General features: G+C 40.7%; 2 protein-coding genes across 2 annotated transcripts in view; one reads left to right on the top strand and one right to left on the bottom strand.

Moving 5' to 3' along the window:
* LOC139664273 (zinc finger protein 850-like) overlaps positions 1–13350 on the bottom strand; it is a 37377-nt gene extending 24027 nt beyond the window's left edge. The window contains exons 1-4 of the mRNA XM_071543046.1: positions 13049–13350; positions 3863–3976; positions 3672–3701; positions 2684–3372 (exon numbers count right to left, since the gene is read on the bottom strand). Of these exons, the coding sequence (XP_071399147.1) occupies positions 2684–3372; positions 3672–3701; positions 3863–3976; positions 13049–13090 (875 nt within the window). The 5' untranslated portion in view covers positions 13091–13350. The remainder of the gene's footprint in view (positions 1–2683; positions 3373–3671; positions 3702–3862; positions 3977–13048) is intronic.
* LOC139664272 (zinc finger protein 850-like) overlaps positions 1–22677 on the top strand; it is a 67253-nt gene that overhangs the window by 34652 nt on the left and 9924 nt on the right. The window lies entirely within an intron of this gene.

The following is a 22677-nucleotide window of genomic DNA, read 5'->3' on the forward strand; positions in this document are numbered from 1 at the left end:
GCACCGAGGATCTGGAAGAAACCCGCTGACTTTAAACGGCTAGGCTGCTTACAGCTTTACAGCTTTGAACCCGGACTGCTATCAGGAACTACTAGACTCAGATCAACCAGGAAGACCGAGAGGAAACTTATTTTCTCTCTTTGTTCTTCTCTCGTCAATACTCGGCCACCATGTTGCTTTACAAGCGTGATACTAAACGCACCCATGATGCATTGCGCGAACAGCCAGAGCCGAGCGGCGCCCTCCAGTCAGGCTGGTTTTTGCCTGTAATGTTTGTCTATTTCAGTAAATTGACAGTCGCTGTTGTGATGTTCGAGTTTAAATTTTGAGGAATTGTAATATGCTGCTGTCCTTTGTTCTTTGAAATATTAATAAAGTTATTCAAAAGGCTTTCAGGAGTTTTTTTTTAAACAAGAGTTGTGCATCAACAGTGTACAGCTGTCAATGCCCATTTTAAGAATGGGTTATTATTTGATTGTAATTAAGTTTCCACTGCGAAGCAGGGAAACTGCTGGAATTCGTAGTATCATTATTATATTTTTTTCCCCCTGTATTTTGTCCAATAACTCAGCCGTACATTGGCAACTTTTTGTCCATTTTGGTCCATAGATATTCCCACTACTACTGGGATACAAAATGGTACCGATTGACCTATAGGGGGCGCTATAATAAGCTCACAAAGTCCAAGGCTCAGCCCAGCCATCCCGTTAGTCGTAGAGTTCTGAAACTTGGTACATATATATATATATATATATATATATTTACATAGTATATGATCATGCTGAACAATTTTGCCAATGGGACCCATTAGCTCCGCCTATAATTCCTAAATTTTGGATTTTTTGGGGAAAAAAATCTAAAATCTTCTTCTCATGAACCGCAAGTCAGAATGCCACCAAATTTGGTATGCAGGCTCACTGGACTTGCTTTTACTTTGTTTGAAAGCAGCTAAGAATCGGTTCAAAAATGGCAGAGTTATTGACCACTGAGTTTTTCAGCTTTGGCACAAACACTTCAAATGATTGTAATATCATGCCACAGTAATCAATCAGGTTAAAAAAAAAATACCAGTGACTCAGCCTACGTAAAGCCAGAGAAGGTCAACCCACTTTCTGATAGAGAACACAGTAATGAGTTAAATATTTAGTTTGTAACGAACCTCAAGGCCCCATGACACAGAGTCCAGCAGACACAACGAAGCCACAGGTGCATACATGTATAAAATGTCTCCACAATCTACTGCAGGTAGAAAAGCAGCTGAGACGAGTCTTTTTCTCACCTCAAAGGAAAAGCAGGACTTATTTCTAAAGTAAAAATCCATCTTGAGTCTAAGCCTTTTCACCAGGAACTCTATGATACAAGACCATCGTCTGTTAAAAAACCAGGGACTTGTAAGTCAAAACTCTTTCAATGGGTTCATCCTGCATTGTAGTAATATGAGGTAAAGACTGGGACACTTTCTTTGACCTGGTAAACACCTTCAGCTTGGTCTTATCAGCATTCAGAATAAACTTTAGCTGACACAGCTGCACTTGTACAGGATTAAAAACACACTGACGTTCCTCAAAAGCCTTTTTTAATGTTTCTGCACAAGAATAAATAACTGTGTCATCTGCATAAAAAGAAAACTAATCTCAGCTGGTCTGAGATCAGCTCAATGTCTTCTTAGTGCTGGATCTCAAAACACAACCAGCACTCCTAGAGGGAATTGACCCAACAACCTCTGGCCTTCTGGCTGGTTACTGATCCTAGTAAGCTGGAAGAGCTGGACTTCCTTCATTTACTACCTATTACATACTAAACTATGACATATTGCATCATGATGTACTACAATGTATTATACTATTACATTATACTACGCTCTGACTTCCATGTACTATACAATCACATACATCACTGTAATATACTATATACTACAACATACTACACTACATCACACTATTAGTCCACAGCATTTAATTAAAGTGTGTGATTTCTTATCTAAAGCACCTTACAGAACCAGGAGAGGAGACACCTTTAGTATGGGAATAGAACCCACAACCTGCCAGAGGTAGTGAGTGTGTGTGTGTGTGTGTGTGTGTGTGTGTGTGTCCAGTGCAACTGTTGTACATTTGTAACTGTAGCTACAACAGGAAAGACCCATGGAGCAACAATTAAATATATCGACATAACCTGTTTAACAGTTTCATGAATATGGATATTAACACTTAAGATTTCCCCCCAAAACAAACAATAGATATAAATTAATATGATTATTAAAGAAAAAACACCACAAAATAATACATGACAATTAACATAAAAACTCTTGTATGAAAAAAGTGAAATAGTAGAAGATCGTTTTCATTAATGTTCACACTTTAACATAGGAACTTTTCAAAAGGTTACATAGAAATCAGTCAAAATGTATCTGGAATCTCATTAAAATAGTTTGGACCACAAAGAACTAGTGAACTAGAAGAAGTGTGTCCTTCCTAAGAACTAGAAGTGTGTGTGTGTGTGTGTGTGTGTGTGTGTGTGTGTGTGTGTGTGTGTGTGAGTGAGACAGAGTAAATCCAGATGTAATTTAAAGTCCAGGGACTGGTTCCTCGTACATGGATAGCTGAGTTAGCTGGATAAACCGGCTAGCGTTCCCACATTAGCTGGACAGAGAGAAGCTTGTTCCTCCTGCAGACAGTGGAGGCGCTCTGCAGCAGTTTGGATGCACCGGTGTCTCTTCAAAGAAGATGCCCGAGAGAAGTTTTTCTTACATTGGTCACACCAGTATGGTTTCTCTCCAGTGTGGATACGCTGGTGTTCCCTGTATGGATTTGACTGGCTGAAACTCTTCCCACATTGGTCACACCTGTATGGTTTCTCCCCAGTATGAATACGCTGGTGTTCCTTGTATGTATTTGACAGTCTGAAACTCTTTCCACATTGGTCACACTTGTATGGTTTCTCTCCAGTGTGGATACGCTGGTGTCGCTTATATGTAGGATGATTGAAACTCTTTCCACATTGTTCACAGTGATATGGTTTCTCTCCAGTGTGGATACGCTGGTGTCGCCTATATGTAGACGAGTGACTGAAACTCTTTCCACATTGGTCACAGTGGTATGGTTTCTCCCCAGTGTGAATACGCTGGTGTCGCTTGTATGTTTGTTGATCACTGAAACTCTTACCACATTGGTCACAGTGGTATGGTTTCTCTCCAGTGTGAACGCGTTGATGTTTTATTAGATTACATGACTTATTGAAAGTTTTCCCACACTGCTGACAGGAGTAAGGTTTCTCCCCTGAGTGAACTCTCTGATGATCTCTTAACTGTTGAAGTCTTGTGAATGCTTTGTCACACTGCTGACAGGAGTAAGGGTTGGGTCCGTTGGTCTCTCTCTGTTTCATAGAAAGAGAGATATATATAAAGAAAGAGATCAGGACAGAGAGACAAACGGAGTGTGTGTGTGTGCGTGTGTGTGGGGGGGGGTGTTTACACTTAATTACTACCTCTGAAATATAACACTACCAGCTATGAAGCCATATCATAACTGACAAAAAATATATATATCCTGTGGTATGTACTGCGTAGAATCATTTTGTACTATCATAACATATTATATATTATAACATAATACAATAAATATATGGAATCAAATCGTCACTGTGATGTCATAGCATTTTAATTTCATCCAGACCTTGACAACAGCAGCAGCTGATGTACTGGGCTGTGGAGAGAGAGAATAATTAGCAATCATATGTATTGTCAAATATCAAATAAATATATAATAGGCTAATGTTACCTACACAATAATATTAAGTTATAAATAGACAGGCTAATGGACTAATATTACTAACAGATTAACATCAACGTTACAGTTTTTCTCACCTCTTCTGAAGAATTCATTAAGCCTCCTGGGTGGCTAACACCAAATTTAAAAAATGGCAGACAACTTTCCTCTCCTCCTCTGCCAACAGAGACAGTCGATAAGACAGGGAACACCTATAAAAACAGCAATAACAATAACAATATAGCTGAAAGCAGTGATTGTAGGATCCAAGCAGTTCTATTAAGACTTAAACCTATTGAGAAAATATTAAGGTTTCACTAATGTGAATGGTAAAACGATTAAAGTGCTGCTATCCAACAGACAGCATCTCATATAAAACGCTGTGCAGAATTGAATAGCATCTCTCTCAACACTGAGTCCCACTGAGCTCCCACTTCACCACAACATGACAATCTGAGATTGTAATCAGCAACCTCTTGATCAGCAGTCTTGAGCTCTATCTGTTTATCCACACAGCTGGACGTACAGCACAAGAAGACAGTCAAACAAGATGGTGGTCGCTGTCAGAGACTCTGACAGTTAGAATATACTGTATATGCATCCATCTTTGTACCAACATGCCTGTATTTCTTGTGGGGCCCCCTAGGGTTCAATTTTAGGTCCCCTTTAGTTCTCTCTATACATGCTTCCACTAGGTAAAATTTTTCAAAAGTACGACATATCTTTTCATTGTTATGCTGACGATTCACAGCTCTATTTAACCAGGCTGGGCTACCTGCAGATTGAATGCCTAGAGGACAATAAATGTTGGATGGCACACAACTTTCTCCAATTGAACAAAAATAAGTCTGAGGTTTTATTGTTTGGGCCTTTGAGCCTGGATCGGCTATCCTCCTATGTCAAACCACATGCCAAAAACCTAGGGGTGATAACTGATGGCGCTCTGAATTTTGACAAACAGATCACCTCAGTTGTGAAATTTAGTTTCTTCTCAGACCTGGAAAGATATGGAGCTATATTTCCATCAAAAGAAATTGGACGTAAACCCAAGTTTGTGAAATGGTTCAATCATAAAAAACTAATCTGAAAACCCAAAGTCAGTTCTGTAAATCTATAAACAGGATTGCAACTCCTGTTCTGCAAGTATGACCCTCAGTTTACGCTTACGAATCACCATTTACGCCTATAGACAGACACAGATTGTGTTTCTCAACTCTGGAAACACACAATTATGTTTCTGAGTTCTGGCAAAGAGAAACGTAACTCGTAAGGCACCTTTACCCCACACCTTCCAGGAATACTCTAACAGGAAGTAGTTTTTTTTTTTTATTTAACCTTTATTTAACCAGGAAAGTCCCATTGAGATTAAGAATCTCTTTTTCAAGGGAGACCTGGCCAAGACAGGCAGCAGCATAAATAAAAACACACAATCACAGACAGAAAAATCAAAAGGAGACAAAATTAAAGGAAACAAGGAACTAACCAGATAAATTAAAAACATTGACATTTTAAGGAATTTTGCCTCTAATTCTTTCATTTTGGATTTAAAAGCATGTAATGAGATTAATTGATTGAGTTTCAAGTCATTCTGCAACGTATTCCATGCCGAGGGTGCAGAATACACAAATGCCCTTTTTCCAATTTCCGTATGGGCATTTGGAACAGAAAGCATAAAGAAGTCCTGAGAGCACAGAGAGTATTGTCCGGCACTTTTCTGCGTGATAGAGACACATAGGTAGTGTGGAGCAGACCAAGAATTTCCTTATATATAAAAGTGTACCAATGACAGAGCCTACGGGTGGCCAGAGCAGGCCATCCTACCCGAGAGTATAACTCACAGTGGTGAGTCAGAGCTTTACAATTGGTAATGAACCTCAAGGAAGCATGGTAAGCTGTATCAACCATTTGAAGACACTGAGCAGAGGTATGCATATATAAAAGATCACCATAGTCCAACACAGATAAAAAAGTGGCGGCAACAAGTCGTTTTTTTTACCTTAAAAGAAAAACACAACTTATTTTGAAAATAAAAACCCAGTTTTAGCCTCAGCTTTTTCACCAGGTACTGCACATGTGGCTTAAAAGTGAGGGAGTCATCAATCAAAATACCCAGGTATTTATAAGAGTTTACAACCTCTATTTCACTTCCCTCAAGAGTGACCACCAAAGGGATATTTTGTGGCCTATTCCTAGAGTTGGTTAACAACATAAGTTTGGTCTTATCTGCATTAAGAACGAGTTTCAGCTGAAGTAAGGTATGTTGGACAACAATAAAAGCATTTTGCAAGTATTCAATGGCCTGTACAAGAGTTGACGCACAGCAGTATATGACAGTGTCATCGGCATAGAAGTGAAAATTAGCATCTGACACGTTTTGACCCAGATTATTTATATAAATAGTGAATAAAAGTGGACCTAATACAGAGCCCTGTGGTACACCCTTGTGGACGGATACAATATCAGAACATAGACCATCATATCTAATGCACTGAGACCTATTTCTAAGGTAGTTCGAGAACCAAGCGACTGCTTGCTCCGAGAGTCCTGAGTTAAAAAGTTTTAAAACATCATGCTCAACTGTGTCGAAAGCTTTGGACAGATCAATAAAGAGTGATGCACAATGTTGCTTCTTGTCAAGTGCAACAGAAATGTTGTTTACCACCTTTAGTGCAGCTGTGATGGTACTATGTTTTTTTCTAAAGCCTGATTGATATGTTGATAAAATGGCATTGGAGTATAAAAACTCCTTTAGTTGATCACTCACAAGAGCTTCAAGGATTTTAGCCAGTACTGATAAATTAGATATTGGCCTATAGTTATTTTAAATAGCTGGGTCACCCCCTTTTAATAAAGGGAGAACAAAAGCAGATTTCCAAAATGGAATTTCCTTGTTTTGCCCTGTAAGGTTAAAAAGATATGCAAGAGGCTCTGCTACAAAATCAGCTGCCAATTTCAAAAAGTAAGGATCAATAAGATCAGGTCCTGCAGGGTTTTCTAGGATCTAAAGTTTTTAGGGCTTTATGAACTTCCTGCACAGAGAAAGGTAGTTGCACTCGGAAATGAAAATGCTGGAATTTTTCAAATTAAAAGTCTCATTTTAATCATCATCATTCATATTGGTATTACATGCCATGCTTGTTGCATGCACTGTTTCTCTATTCTCTCTGTGCAGGTCCACCCACATTATTGGTCCAATCCTTCTCATCTGTCTGATTGTCTAATTTTCTCACCTGCTTGCTTGATTGGTCTACCTCTTCTGGAACCATGCATCTACACATAAAGCTACTGGTGATTCTACATCTTCTCAGACTGGGTCCTCCATACAAACATTTGATGTTGGTTAAAATGTTGCCATAGTTTCTCCCTTTTGTGAGTTGGAGATAGACTCATACTTAAATGCTTTTGCTTTTGAGCGAATCACACTCTCATTACAGTGGCCAAAAGAAGTGTGGCTGCTTTTATTTCAATGCAAGTTAGTTGGTAAGGCACAGGAAGTTGTTTCTTCTCTTTCTTTAGAAGATGGTCTACAGTATGAGAAAATTAAAGAGACTGTTCTCCAAGCCTTTGAAATTGTGCCAGAGGCTTACAGACAAAAATTTGGAAATCACAAAAAGAACAGTGATCAGACCTTTGTTGAATTTGTGAGGGAGAAGGGAGCCCTTGACAAATGGTGCACTGCCACTAGGGGGAGTGACTTTGGTTCCTTCCATGAGTTGATTCTGATGGTAGACTTTAAGAGCTCACTGCCTGAGATAATTGTCACCTATCAAAATATGCAGAAAGTGTCTTCTTTGTCAAAGGCAGCAATTTGGGCTGATGAGTTTGTTCTCGCCCATAAAATGTGTGCTGCAACTGTCCGAGAAGTCCTCATGCCATTCCAATGCAATTGTTCAGGGTATTGAGATGGGTTTTGTGCCAGCACCCCTTCACAAGGCCCATGTGCAGTCTAACCTTGTAACTGGGTTCTTCAAAGAAGCAGCCTGCTCTGCCCTTCTGTGAAGGCTTTGGACTTCATCAGGTGCAATGACATTACCGGTGGTGACACCAGTTACCCTGATGTTTTTTCGGCTTGCGTAAATGCCAGAGCACAGTCCAAAAAGGATGATATTGATCTGTCTTACACTTTTCTTGTTTCAGCCCCAGTGAAGGAAAACCTCTCTGAAGGAACAAGCTGATGTCAAAACCGAGGCAGGACTGCCTGACTTAAGCTCTGAGGTTTTGCACTTGCCCATTACTCGTGAAGAGTTTGTAACGGTACGACAATGTGATGTAACCATTGCCAAGTGTCTATCCTCTGTCCTAAGCCAAGAACAAGAAGGTGGCCCATTTCCTTGAGGACGGTCTGCTGATGCGTCAGTGGTCTGATCCTACTGAGCCACTTTTTCTGGCCTGGTTTGAAGATTTATGTCACTAGATTCTGCTGTGCATGTTATCCATGCCAAGTCATGGGTAAGCCAAACCAAGTACTTCCTCCTGCTCCTCTCTGCCCTACACCTATAATGAGTGCACCATTTGAAAATGTGATAGTTGACTGTCTTGGTCCTATGCCCGAGTCAAAGTCAGGGAATCAGTTCCTCCTTACAATCATGTGCACAGCAACCAGGTTTCTAGCAGCCATTCTCTTGTGCATCATCACTGCCAAAGCCTTAACCAAGGCTCTAACTACGTTCTTCTCTACTCTTGGTCTCCCTAAAGTAGTGCAAACTGATCAAGGTACCAATTTCAGATCAAAAGTGTTTACACAAGTGCTCAAGACATGATATGGGAAAACACTGCCTTGATTCCCAGAGAGGTTGGGATGAGAGTGTACCACTTGTGTTATTTGCACTGTGTGAAAGTGTGCAAGAATCACTAGGGTTTAGTGCTGCTCAACTAGTTTTTGGACACACTGTTAGAGGCTCTCTCCAGGTACTTACAGAGCAATTGGTTCGCTCTGAGGAGCGACAACAAACAGTGTGAGAGTATGTCAGCCAGTTTAAAAAACGAACCACACCTGCTCTCTAGCCAAAGATGCTCTAGGCCAGGGGTTTACTGAAGGTCCACTTATGAATTTTACACAAGTTCAATGGTCCGGAACAATGTCAGTAAAACGCAATGACATAAATCAATGTCCATAACCATTATGACAAGAAAACAGTGGCTTCTTCATTTAAGACAGGCGATAAGGAGTTGGTTCTACAACCAAACCCCAGATCTGGAGGAAACTCAACGAAACATAACTATATCATCCATACTCCGGATCATCACTGTCAGTCCCATGTCTGCCATGTAAATGAGCTGAAGACGTACACCAGAGAGGAGGTGCCAGTAGAGGGTCCAGTCAAGACTGGACCCGCTCAGGGTGAAGACTAGCTAACTCTGAAGTACTCCTGAACCTGTCTTCTTATCTGTCTCATCTGCCTGCTTGTCCAAGGGATGATATTTAAAGCCTCATTCGTGACTTCTCCTACTTGTTCAGTGATAATACATCACAAACAACAGTTCTTGAACATGACTAGTGCTGTAGTCGAGACCACCTAAACCAAGACCGAGTCAAGACCAAGACTGGGGGGGGGGGGCGAGACTGAGTCAAGACCGAGACCAGACCAATGCGAGTCCATTTTTAAGACCATGACTGTAATCATAGTGATGGCTCAACATTTACACCATTTCTCTGATAAAATTCCAAAAGAAAGAAATTGTCCTATCACTGCTTCCCACCTCCCATACAAGGCCTGGTCCTGGAGTCATGTTGGCCAATCCCTGCTCGCCAACTCCAACCCAAGGACTGTTGGTTCTCTAACAAGGAGCTTGTTGTCTTTCTAGCCTGGAAGCTGACATTTGTTCGTGTTGCTATTGTAGCCTTAGTCCCTGTGACAAACTTTCCTTTTGTAAATCTTGGGGAAAGGACTAGGTAAGTCAGGGTTTACACTGTACACGTAGGTTTCATTTGTGTTATAAATAGTAGGTTAAAGGTGAGTGCCGCCCTCTGTAAGTTTGGAGACTTTCTGGTTAGCCAGGGTAGTTAGGTGTTTTGTTCTATATTTTTGTTCTTATATTAGATTTACCACCTGGTTTAGGAAGATTGAATTTTGTTTTGTTTTCATTCCTTTGGCTCCACCTTTGGTCCTTTCCCCTCCCTTCCCTTCTACACGTTTGTGATATTGTGTTAAGAGTGGTGAACACTGTAAATAAACACCACAATGTTTGTAACCTGTCCTATCATGTTATTTTAGCACCATTTTGGCCACATGTTTATTTTTCCTAAAACTAATCTATATAATTGTTTGTGAAAAGATGATATGTTAAGTAAGGGATAATGCCCGACGAGGTGTCCATTATCAGGAATTAATGGACGACGGGGAGGCCTGAACCGTCCAACGTGCAGCGGAGGACGGTTGCTTCCGCGGAGTCCATTAATTCCTGATTATGGACTCCTCGAAGGGCATTATCCCGCTTATACCATGGTCACTTGCCAAAGAAAAAAAATTAAGACCATTAATTTATATTTTCATGTGTTTTGTAATCAAAATCTAAAGTTTTTCCACAAGCCATAACTCAGTTTTCCTGGTAACACCTGAGGGTTTGACTAATACCTGGAACAATCATTACCGTCCCATAAGGTTCTTATGCAACGGAAACGTTGTTCACTGCTCCAGTAAATAGGACGAACCTTAGATACGACTTGGCAGCAGGAGATATTTCTAGTCCGCTCAGCTCATAGAAGCCTTTCATCTACTGGTGTAGCACTGCAAGTGTCTCGTTTAAACAAGAACTTTTATTTTGAAACTGTCAAGGTGGAAACCACATAAACAATGCGTCACTTCCGGATCAGAATTAGGAAACCGCTGTCTACGTACGAATCGTGGTTTTAGGAGTGAGGGCACAAACAGCCAAAAGTCTGAACGTAGAAAAATAATCTGTAAACTTATAAACAGAGATGCAAAATAACAACCGAAGGCATAAATGGTCATTCATAGGTGATCTTGAGGATTTTCTTTGTAAAACATGGGTTATGATCCTGTTTATAGATTTACAGAACTGACTTTGGGTTTTCTGATTTGTATTTAACAAGAATTTCAGAATCTTGAGTTTACCTACGATTTCTTTTGACGGAAATATAGCTCATAGAAAGAGTAATTCATACATTAATATCTTCCCGACTGGAATGTAACTCTTTCTATTTTGGTATTAATCAGATTTCTATCTCACATTTTCAACTTGTACAGAACGCTGTGGCTACACTGCTGTCCAGATGTAAAAAAAAAAAGATCCCATCACACCAATTCTGGCTTCGCTACACTGGCTCCCTGTCCATTTTAGGATTCAATTCAAAATCCTTGTTTGTCTTCAAAGAGCTGCATGGTCTCGCCCCTGGCTATATTTCTGAACTTCTGACCCCCCACACCGTCTCGATCTTGTTAGGCCCCTTAGGTCCACCGACAAAGGTCTGCTAGCCGTCCCTCGTTCTCAGCTAAAGAAATCTGGTGATAGACTGGAGATTGATTGCAGTGTCACACACATTTAAAGAGCTTGGCACCAAGTGAGACGAACTCCTCTGTAATCATTCTGCATCCATTAGGTGAGGTCAGAAACCTCTGCTCATTTTTACACTCAGAGTTAAATTAACAGTAAAAGTGGGGCAACAGTATATGTTTAAATCTTGTCAATGCAGGCCTATGTCAGTGTTGGGAAGTCTCCATCTTTGCCATGAGCCTACTCAGTTTTGTTTTGTTTTTTTCTTTTTAATGGGGGTGTAATTGATTTGTTCCAAATGAGTCCATCATCCCCAATCAAATGCATTTGGCAATTTGGTGCAATGGATAATTTAAACCACTAGATGTCAGCAAAGAGCCAATCACCAGCCAGCAGGATGATAGAATGTCCATTACATTTATTATTAATGGGATCATTTAGTGGCACTGGAGGATGGCGAGGCAGCTGCCGCTATCGCTGTGGCAGACGCCGACATACTGTGGCACTTCCGCTTGCAACTAACAACGGCACATGCCACTCTCCCCAGTGTGCCATTATTAGTCTATTCTACGGCTGCACAATAATAAATAAAATACAGCTAGGATGCAGCCTATGTACATTTTAAAAAATAAATACATAAATAAAAGGACTAGCCTACATGACCAAGAAAGGGAAGCCATTGCCAACAAAACAAAATTTGAACTAACTTCAAGCTACAAAAGCTTTCATTTGATTGTCTTTAACATAAAAAATAAAAAAAACATCTTAATATATTTTCGTAAATAATGCTTATAGGTGGGAGCACAACATAGCAAAATTCAAAAAAATTCATTGTTCTTCCTTTACTTTGTTTTTTATTTACAAAAAAAGTGTTTAGTGCCATTAATGATTCTGTAAAATTAATGCAGGCCTTGAAAAATATGTAATTACAGGGGAATCCCCTCCTCCATCTTAAGTCTGTTCCATTACTCTGATAACTCAAGTGAACTTTCTGAGATCGACCCTTCAAGGGCCGAGGGAGCGGGTCAACAACGATTTAGACTTCACAAGCGCATCTTTCCCAGGATGCATTGTGTTTGTCCGTCAATTCCGGTGCACGAACAAGGGTCCATTGCAAAAAGCAGGTTCAACAAACTATGAAACTATGAGAACTAACCCTGAGTTGATTAACCCCGAGATAGGAAACTCCGAGTTTTCGGGTCCAAAACAGCTGATCTGAGTATGTTCACCCTGAGTTAAGCGCGTGCGTGACGACAATAAGGCATCATCAATGGAACTTCGATACTACGATTCACCATGGCAACAGGTAAATAAAAGGCCGAGCCTCCATTTTAATCCAGTGGACGTAGAGATATTAATGTATGTGTATGCGGACTGTGCACATTTATCTTAAAAAAAAAAAGAGCCCGAGTGGGGAAAAGTGTCAATAAGTTAACATAATAAAGTTTTATTCAGTGTTGTCCATTAATTCATTCTTTTTTTTTTTACCAGACTTACATTTCCTTAATGGATGATAAAGTGGTGGAATCTGACTGTGTATTAGGCTATTAGCCTACATTACATTTTATATATATTTGTTGAGCTTTAATCTGACGGGGACAGCGGACCTGACGGAGCAGGTTAGGTCCGCAGAGTCAGTTACCATGGTAACCATGGTAACTGACCCGGAGTTTAAGTTACCTCTCTTTCTGGAACAGAAAACCCGGAGTTTCCCTCATCTCAGGGTTAACAAACTCAGAGTTTTCACTGAACCCGCTTTCTGGAATACCACCCAGGTGATAAATATAAATGCAAGTAAACAAACAAACAACATATTGTTGAGCTCCTACCTGAAGCAGTCCGAGGGCCGTGAGCCTGAGCTGCTTCTTCATCAGAGGAAGACAAAGGCTTTTCCCTGGTCGCCAAGGCCTCTATCTGACCTGGAGTCTTCTGGTCGGAGTTACCGGACGCTCTCCGCGGCGCTACGACGAGCACAACCGTGCACATCTACCGTAGGACTAACACAGTAGTAGCCTAGCATAACACATCCGAGCTAAGACAGCACAAAGTTAGCACCGAGGATCTGGAAGAAACCCGCTGACTTTAAACGGCTAGGCTGCTTACAGCTTTACAGCTTTGAACCCGGACTGCTATCAGGTACTACTAGACTCAGGAAGACCAGGAAGACCGAGAGGAAACTTCTTTTCTCTCTTTGTTCTTCTCCCGTCAACAGTAGGCCGCCATGTTGCGTCACACACTTCTTCTTCGTCTTCCTTTTCTTTGCAGCAGACTCGCCGCATAGGCGTGCTGCTGCCCTCCACAGGAAGCCAGAGTTACTACTCTTATGAGATTGAATGGGATTGAATCCATGAGTAAATTATTCATGAAACTGATTCTATTCTTGTTTCAAACCCAGCTGACCTCCCATCACAGGGAGAACTAAAAGACTCAGAATTAAAACACATTAAAGGATTCCTCCGCTGGTGGAGAAAGATCGCCTCATCAGATTGGCCTCTGTAACATCAACACCAAGGAATCCTTTCAATGTCAAAATCCATATTATGTTCTGCTGCTATGTTCAGCAAATTCAAAAGTGCGATAGAAAATGATGGAACTGCAATTTGAAATTAAAAGTGAAATCTAAAACTCGTGAAAGCAGCAAGTTCAACAGTAACAATGAAAAGAAATGTTTAGAAGTCTAAACAACATATAAAATCCATGTGCTCTTTGCTGCCCCCTCTGGCCACTAAACAACAGGTTAGCAATATATGTAAAACGGGTGTTTTTCCAGCGACCAGAGGGGCAGCAGTGAGCACGTTTTCCAGCTCACCTCACAGGGAAGAAGCGTAGAAGAAGATTGGGGTCATCTGTACGGAAGCCGAGAACGGCCGTGCTTGCAATTATTTTTTTTAATGCCGTTATGTCGAGATCACAAGTTAATTATCTCGTTATCTCGAGAAAACAAAAATCGTTTTCTCGAGATAACAAGATAATTTATCATGAGAAAACGATTATTGTTTTCTCGAGATCACGGGATAATATGGAGAACTCGAAAGAGTGTCTGGTTCATTTGATCACACCTGATTTCAGCCTTCAGATCACTGTCATGACTGTCAGGAGAATTCATAACTGAACAGGAAGTCAAGGCATAAATGTGTAGTTTTGTTTGCTGCAGTTACATTTCCAGCTTAAAAATCAGTTGCTACAGTTGTCAAGACGCCCTCTGCATGCTGGCATGGCTCCTGATCTCTGATAAACATTATAAGTAATAGGAGGAAACAACATTTTGTTTTCTCGTGATAACGGGTTGATTATCTCGTTATCTCGAGATAACAAAACTCGTTTTCTCGAGATCACGAGATAATTAACTGGTGATCTCGACATAACGGCATTAAAAAAATAATTGTAAGCACGGCTGTTCTCGGCTTCCGTACATCTGGCCTCACAGATGCATATAACTGTGTATCGTCCGATTATAGATCCCTACGGAAGCCGTGAACGGCTGAAAATCGTAACTGCAGCAAACAAAACTACACATTTATGCTTCCTGTTCAGTTATGAATCCTCCTCGACAGTCATGACAGTGATCTTGAAGGCTGAAATCAGCTGTGATCAAATGAACCAGACACTCTTTCGAGTTCTCCATAATGAACCCGTTATCTCGAGAAAATGAGCGTTGATATGTCGAGATCACAAGATAATTAACTCGTGATTTTGAGATAACGGCATTAAAAATAATAATTGCAAGCACGGCCGTTCTCGGCTTCCGTAGATCCCAGTGGCAGCATGTAAAGTGAAAACAGCAAAGGTCCGAGGACACTTCCTTGGGCCACACCGTGGTCGATGTTCACTGTTTCTAATACGTGTTCTCTAATTTTGACATAAAATTTCCTTCCAGTAATATAACACTGAAACCAACTAAGAACTGTACCAGAGAGAGATGATTGTGGTCGATAGTATCGAAGGAGGCACTAAGGTCAAGGGGAATGAGGACAGATATAGTTCCTGTATCAGCATTTAATCTGAGATCATGTAAAACTTTGACGAGAGCTGTCTCTGTGCCATGGTTTGCTCTTAAACCGGACTGAAAATTCTCCAGAATACCATTCTCAAAAAGGTTTTTGTTTAATTGTTTAAACTTTCTCTAAAACTTTGCCCAGGAAAGGTAGATTTGAAATGAGGCGGTAGTTACTAAGAGTGGACGGGTCTCAGTTAGAATTTTTTGAGTAAAGATTTTATAATTGAGGTATTAAAAGGGTTTTGGAAGATGCCAGATTCTAGGGTGTAGAGAGTGGATTGAAGGATAGTTTATCACATCCTCGTTGATTATGTCAAAACTAGTCATGATATTTGGTGGAGGGGGGGATGTTGAATATTGTGCCTAATTTTATTATTTTTTCTTTGAAGAAAGAGGTGAATTTCTCACATTTAGTGGAGGAGGTCGAGTGTGGATTTAAATGCTATTTATGGTTGAGAATAGTATTCTGGGATTGTTTGAGTTGGCTCTGATAATAGAGGAATGGGTTTTACTCTCATTTCACACTGCTTTGTTGTATTTAGTATTGAGTTCTTTGTACATGTCATGATGGAGTTAAGTCCACTTTTTAAGTCCCGCCTGTCTTATTTTTGTCCTGTTGTACCCCCTCTAAATGTAATTATGCATATTTAAGGAATTATGTATCGCTGTACTGATGTTTTTTGTATATTACTGTACTGTCTTTCTGTATTATAACAAAATGTAAAAACAAAATAAAAAAAATAAAAAAATGATGGACAGTCAATTTGTTTCTTCTCCATTTTCTGCATTCAATTTTCAGTTTACAGATAGAACTGGTTTGTTTCTCTCCCTGGGTCTTTTCCTCTCCTTTGTGGGCGCAACAGTGTCAAGTGCGCCTAGAAGCTGACTACTAAAAAGAACAACTAGGTTGTGTATGGAGCCGGTGGAGGGGAGAGACATGTCAGGTTGACTCATTATGTCAGAAGATTTGTCAATTGCAGCGGCATCTATATAGCGTTTCTTAATTAAATGATCAAATCTTTGCTTTGTCGTGGAAATAGTCGCTTCGAACAGAACAAAAAATGATCGGAGATGATTGCACTAAGTGAAGGGTGTGACCATGTCTGTGCGTTGGTCTGTTAACATGTTTAAGAAAATCAAAAGAATCAATGAGATTTAAAAACTCCAGAGCATTTGAGTCTTCGCATGGATCTACATGTGTTTTTAATACTGAGTCTTTTAGTTCTCCCTGTGATGGGAGGTCAGCTGGGTTTGAAACAGGAATAGAATCAGTTTCATGAATAATTTACTCATGGATTCAGTCCCATTCAATCTCATAAGAGAAGTAACTCTGGCTTCCTGTGGAGGGCAGCAGCACGCCTAAGCTGCAAAGAAAAGGAAGACGAAGAAGAAGTGTGTGAAGCAACATGGCGGCCTGCTGTTGACGGGAAAACAACAAAGAGAGAAAAGAAGTTTCCTCTCGGTCTTCCTGGTTGATCTGAGTCTAGTAGTTCCTGATAGCAGTCCGGGTTCAAAGCTGTAAAGCTGTAAGCAGCCTAGCCGTTTAAAGTCAGCGGGTTTCTTCCAGATCCTCGGTGCTAACTTTGTGCTGTCTTAGCTCGGATGTGTTATGCTAGGCTACTACTGTGTTAGTCCTACGGTAGATGTGCACGGTTGTGCTCGTCGTAGCGCCGCGGAGAGCGTCCGGTAACTCCGACCAGAAGACTCCAGGTCAGATAGAGGCCTTGGCGACCAGGGAAAAGCCTTTGTCTTCCTCTGATGAAGAAGCAGCTCAGGCTCACGGCCCTCGGACTGCTTCAGGTAGGAGCTCAACAGTATGAACACACCAACATCAAACTGGTTTTAAATCAGGGAAAATATTTTTGTTTTATCATCATTTATCATCCCAACCGGTAGAGAACTCGCTAGCCAAACATGAGCTTTCTGGTAAACTAATGTTAGTACTCGTCACTTTCTTCGTCCATATTGGAGCCAAACAGTCTTATTCTGGCTGTCCGGGAAATGAACCACAAGACAGAAAACACTAATAAAGTCATACATCATATTGATTCATTTTGGAGATGGCCGTTGATTTTTATCATAACACATGTAGCCAAGCTGTTCTGGTTGTATCACAGTAGTTTTAAAATCTCCCAGCAGTGACAGATCCCCAGTGTGTTATTTCTCATTCATTTTAACGGAGCTGTCAGTCTGAGTTCATCTCATGACGTCACTGCGGGCTCCGCTCCGTCAAACCGATGCAGAGCCGTTTTAATGGAGCATCGTATACAAAGTGGTGTTGGTGAAGTCAGAGTCATCGTAGCCCGTTCTGTCATCCTGCTGGCCGGAGATTGGCTCTTTGCTGACATCTAGTGGTTTAAATTTTCCATTGCACCAAATTGCCAAGTGCGTTTGATCGGGAATGATGGACTCATGTGGAACAAATCAATTACACCCCCATTAAAATAAGAAACAGACTGGGCTCATGACAAAGATGGAAGACTTCCCAACACTGACATAGGTCTGCATGGATAAGATTTAAACATATACTGTCGCCCCACTTTTACTGTTAATTTAACTCTGAGTGTAAAAATGAGCAGAGGTTTCTGAGCTCACCTAACGGATGCAGAATGATTACAGAGGAGTTCTTCTCACTTGGTGCCAAGCTCTTTAAATGTGTGTGACACCGTATTATCACTTCCTGGTCTGTGGCAGCAGAATTTGAATGGATATAATTTGGGGATTTTAAGCCATAATCTACATATAAAGAGATGGTCAGGTACATTGAGCACAGAACTGACGAGTGAGAAGAGCTCCTCTGTAATCATTCTTCATACATTACTGTTTTGATTCTAGGTTTTGACCGACCATCCGCCAAATTGGATTTTCTGCTCTTTTGCTTTTTCAAAGCTTGTTTTTTCCTTTGGCTATTTTTGACCTATTGACACTACGATTTTTGCATAATTCAAATATCTTATTTGTGTATCCAGCTCTACAAATGAGTCTGATGAGATAAACAACATTTCCACCATTAACCGATAAATTCAACAAAGTGAACCACAAAGTACAAAACTGTCAACTCCAAAATCGTATGCACAACCATCATGAAATTTGATACATATATTGAAATCACAAGGAAACGTATTTTCAAACACTTCAAATGATGATGCAGTTCAGAAATGTGACTCTAGACTCCGAAACAGAAACATCTGAACACGCCGCCCCCCCCCCCCCCTCTGCAGCGATTGGCCAGATGTAAAGAGGTGTGAAGGGGGGCTGGGAATGGAGGGAGCAAATTTCTGCCTGTAGCTTCTCCTCAGAACGACCTCCTGTAAACTGCTGTGTCGACCGAGCTTTCACAGTATCCAGTATAGAAACCCAGTAAGCGCAGTTATTATAGGAAATGACTATAGGCGGCAGCAGGGTGCGATTTGTAGAGAAAACGGGGGATATTTTTGGAATGCATTTTTGCCTGGTGATATGTTACACAAGGAGGTATGAAAATGAAAAATACAAGTGCAAACCACTATCATACAAGTATTCATACAAGTTTCCATAAAGAATTCTATCCATATGTCAGAGAGAGAGAGAGACAGAGAGATTTAAAAAAAAAAAAAAAAATCTGGTGGATTTTGCACAGCGGTGCCTAGAAACACTGGATCTACAGTCCACAATGCGTAGCAGCATAGCCTATCAAGTGAGGCCCAAAAATACAATTATTTTGAACATAATTTTAGCATGGCATGTCATGATCTTACACAGTAGAATACAGCATAGGGGAAATTACTCGGTTTACGTGACAAGCTCAACAAAGCCAAAACCTGTTTACCGCCCCTCCCCCCTGTTTGACGGACAGCCTGTAGCTCCTCCTACAAACCCTATTTTTTCTGAAGAACCATGAAGGTTCAGCGCTTCTGGAAGTTCGTTTTGGGAGGTTCTCAGAAGCAGTTCTGAAGAAGCATATCCAGGCCTTAACGGTGGTGTGTGTGTGTGTGTGTGTGGGGGGGGGGGGGTCAGAAGTTCTGAGATATAGCCAGGGACCATGCAGCGTTTCAAAAACAAACAGAAGAATGTTGAACCGAATCCTAAAATGGACAGAGAGCCAGTGTGTTCAGTACAAGTTGAAGACAGGAGATAGAAGTCTGATTAATACCAAAATAGAGAGAGTTACAATAGTCCAGGTGGGAGGATATTAACGCATGAATTACTCTTTCCATGGAGCTATATTTCTGTCAAAAGAAATCGGACGTAAACCCAAGATTGTGAAATGGTTAAATCGTTAAAAAAACAAATCGAAAAACCCAAAGTCAGTTCTGTAAACCTATGAACAGGATCATAACCCATGTTCTACAAATGAAATCCTTAAGTTCACCTACAAATGACTATTCAGTTCTCATTTTGCATCTGTTTTTACATTTACAGATTATTTTTTTTACGTTCAGTCTTTTGGCTGTTTGTGCCCTCACTCCTAAAACACGATTCGTACTTAGACAGCGTTTACCTAAATCTGACCCGGAAGTGATGCATTTTAAATGTGACAGTTTCAAAATAAAAGTTCTGGTTTAAGCAAAGCACTTGCAGTGCTACATCAGTAGATGTAGATGGAAGTATTACTATTTGTGTAACTATTCTTGTTGATGTTGTTTTTAGTTAACTCGCTATATTGGTTTTCTTGATATGAATGATTGGGTCTAAACAAGGCTAATTGTGTAGTAGCCCACATATATTTGGGATAAGGTAAAATTAGAATCTGCTGGTCCAACCGTATATCAAATTATACCAAATTAATATATCTTCTTTCACAAACATTTAGGCAACATGGATTCGTTTTTGTGAAAAATAAACATATGTGGGCTATAGTCCTAATTACATTGTGTAGCCTATTCTTATGTGCCAATTGTTAGAACCCTTAGTGGCTTTTGGTGGAGGAGGGAAAGTAACACAATCTGCAACTCTAGTGTGTGTTAAAATAACATGATAGGACAGGTTACAGACGTTGTGGTGTTTATTTACAGTGTTCACCACTCTTAACACAATATCACAAACGTGTAGAAGGGAAGGGAGGGGAAAGGACCAAAGGTTGAGCCAAAGGAATGAAAACAAAACAAAATGCAATCTTCCTAAACCAGGTGGGAGGAGGGCGGCACTCACCTCTAACCTACTACTTAACACAAATGAAACCTATGTGTACTGTGTAAAGGGAACCCCGACTTACAAGAAGACAGTTTGTCACAGGGACTAAGACTACAATGGTAGCACAAACAAATGTCAGCTTACAGGCTACAAAGACAACAAGCTCAGTGTTAGAAAATGAACAGTCCGTATAAAGGAGGCGGCGAGCAGGGATTGGCCAACATGTCACCTTCCATAGAGTACAACAGGTGTTGGCATCACCTGGCACACACACCAGCCAATAGCAGATGGCCAGTTCAGTACCCTACTTTTCACCATTAGGTGTCAGGCTTCACCACAGATTTGGGTTTGGGCTTTAGTTACTCTTTAAGTCGGGCTGCCCTGCCTCAGATTTGACATTAGCTTGTTCCTGTGGAGAGAACACAATGTCTTCCTTCACTGGGGCTGAAACAAGAAAAGTGTCAGACAGATCAACATCATCCTTTTTGGACTGTGCTCTGGTATATCAGGTATATCCCCAGTTAGCGAAACTAAACCCTCTAAATGAAGGGCTTGAAACATGGATCTGGACCATTGAGTGAGACCTCAGAGCTGGAAGGTGGGACATTCTTTATCAACCCTACATCCTTTGGTTGAGAAGAGCTAGGTGCAGAGCTTGGCAAAGACTGCTGCCTACACTTTAATTTTAGACATTCAGCAATTACATAATAATAATAATAATAATAACTTTATTTGTATAGCACTTTTCTAAAAACAATGTTTACAAAGTGCTTTACATACAGTAAACTCCAACAGCAGCAATAAAAGAAAATAGGCAGACAGGTACAACTTAAAAAAAAAAAAAAAAAAAAAAAGCACTAACGACCCTCGATTATGTGAGACGATACAGCTTTAGATTTGTCAGGCTGGGATGAACCACAAGTTCATAGGCTTGGGGAACAGTCTCAATTATCTCATCCTGTAGACCATCTTCTAAAGAAAGGGAAGAAACAACTTTCTGTGCCTTACCAACTAACTTCTAAAGTATGAGTCTACCTCCGACTCATGAAAGGGAGGAACTAAGGCAACATTTTTACCAACATCAAATGTTTGTATGGAGGGCCCAGTCTGAGAAGACGTAGAATCACCAGTAGCTTTATGTGTAGATGCATGGCTCCAGGAGATGTAGACCAATCAAACAAGCAGGTGACGAGGGCACAATCAGGCAGATGAGAAGGATTGAACCAATCATGTGGGTGGATCTGCATAGAGAGAATAGAGAAACGGTGCATGCAACGAGGATGGCACATAACACCAATATGAAATTAGACTTTGTTTGAAAAACCTGCCAAAACTCAGAAATGTTTCCAGAGTTGAGAAACACAATCTGTGTCTGTCTATATAGACGTAAATGGTGATTCATAAGCGTAAACTGAGGGTCATACTTGCAAAACAGGAGTTGCAATTCTGTTCATAGATTTTCAGAACTGACTTTGGGTTTTCAGATTTGTTTTTTACGATTGAACCATTTCAAAATTTTGAGTTTACATACGATTTCTTTTTACGGAAATATATCTTACCAGGTCTGAGAAGAAACTAAATTTCACAACTGAGCTGATGTGTTTGTCAAAATTCAGAGCACCATCAACTATCACCCCTAGGTTTTTGGCATGTGGTTTGATGTAGGTGGATAGCTGCTCCAGGCTCTGGGTAGTAGAGGCTGGGGGACCAAACAATAAAACCTCAGACTTATTTTTGTTCAGTTGGAGAAAGTTGTGTGCCATCCAACATTTAATGTCCTCTAGGCATTCAATCAGTGCAAGTAGCCCAGCCTGGTTATCAGGTTTGAGCGGGAGGTAGAGCTGTGAATCGTCAGCATAACAAAGAAAGGATATGTTGTACTTCTGAAAAATGTTACCTAGTGGAAGCATGTATAGAGAGAACAAAAGGGGGGGGGGCTAAAATTGAATCCTGGGGGACCCCACAAGAAATACAGCTATGTTGGTACAAAGATGGATGTATACTCTAACTGTCAGAGTCTCTGGCTCAACCACCATGTTGTTTGACTGTCTGCTTGTGCTGTACGTTCAGCTGTGTGGAGAAACAGGTAGAGGTCAGGACCGCTGATCAAGAGGTTGCTGGTTCCAGTCTCAGATTGTCATGTGGTGGTGAAGTGGGAGCGCTTCTTCCTCTGGACAAGTCAGCAGGAATGACTTGGATAGCAGCACTTTTGTATAATATTTCGTCAATAGGTTTAAGTCTTCATAGAACTGCTTGGTCCCTACAATCACCACATGCAGCTATATTATCATTATTGTTGTTTTTGTGGGCATTCCCTGTCTTAGCCCTGTCTCTGTTTGATGTTGTCAG

Source organism: Centroberyx affinis, unplaced genomic scaffold (assembly GCF_046629955.1).
Source record: "Centroberyx affinis isolate AG114_WGS23_722 - 3 ecotype Tasmania unplaced genomic scaffold, CSIRO-AGI_Caff_v1 ptg004211l_1, whole genome shotgun sequence".
In the NCBI taxonomy this organism is placed as follows: Eukaryota; Metazoa; Chordata; class Actinopteri; order Beryciformes; family Berycidae; genus Centroberyx; species Centroberyx affinis.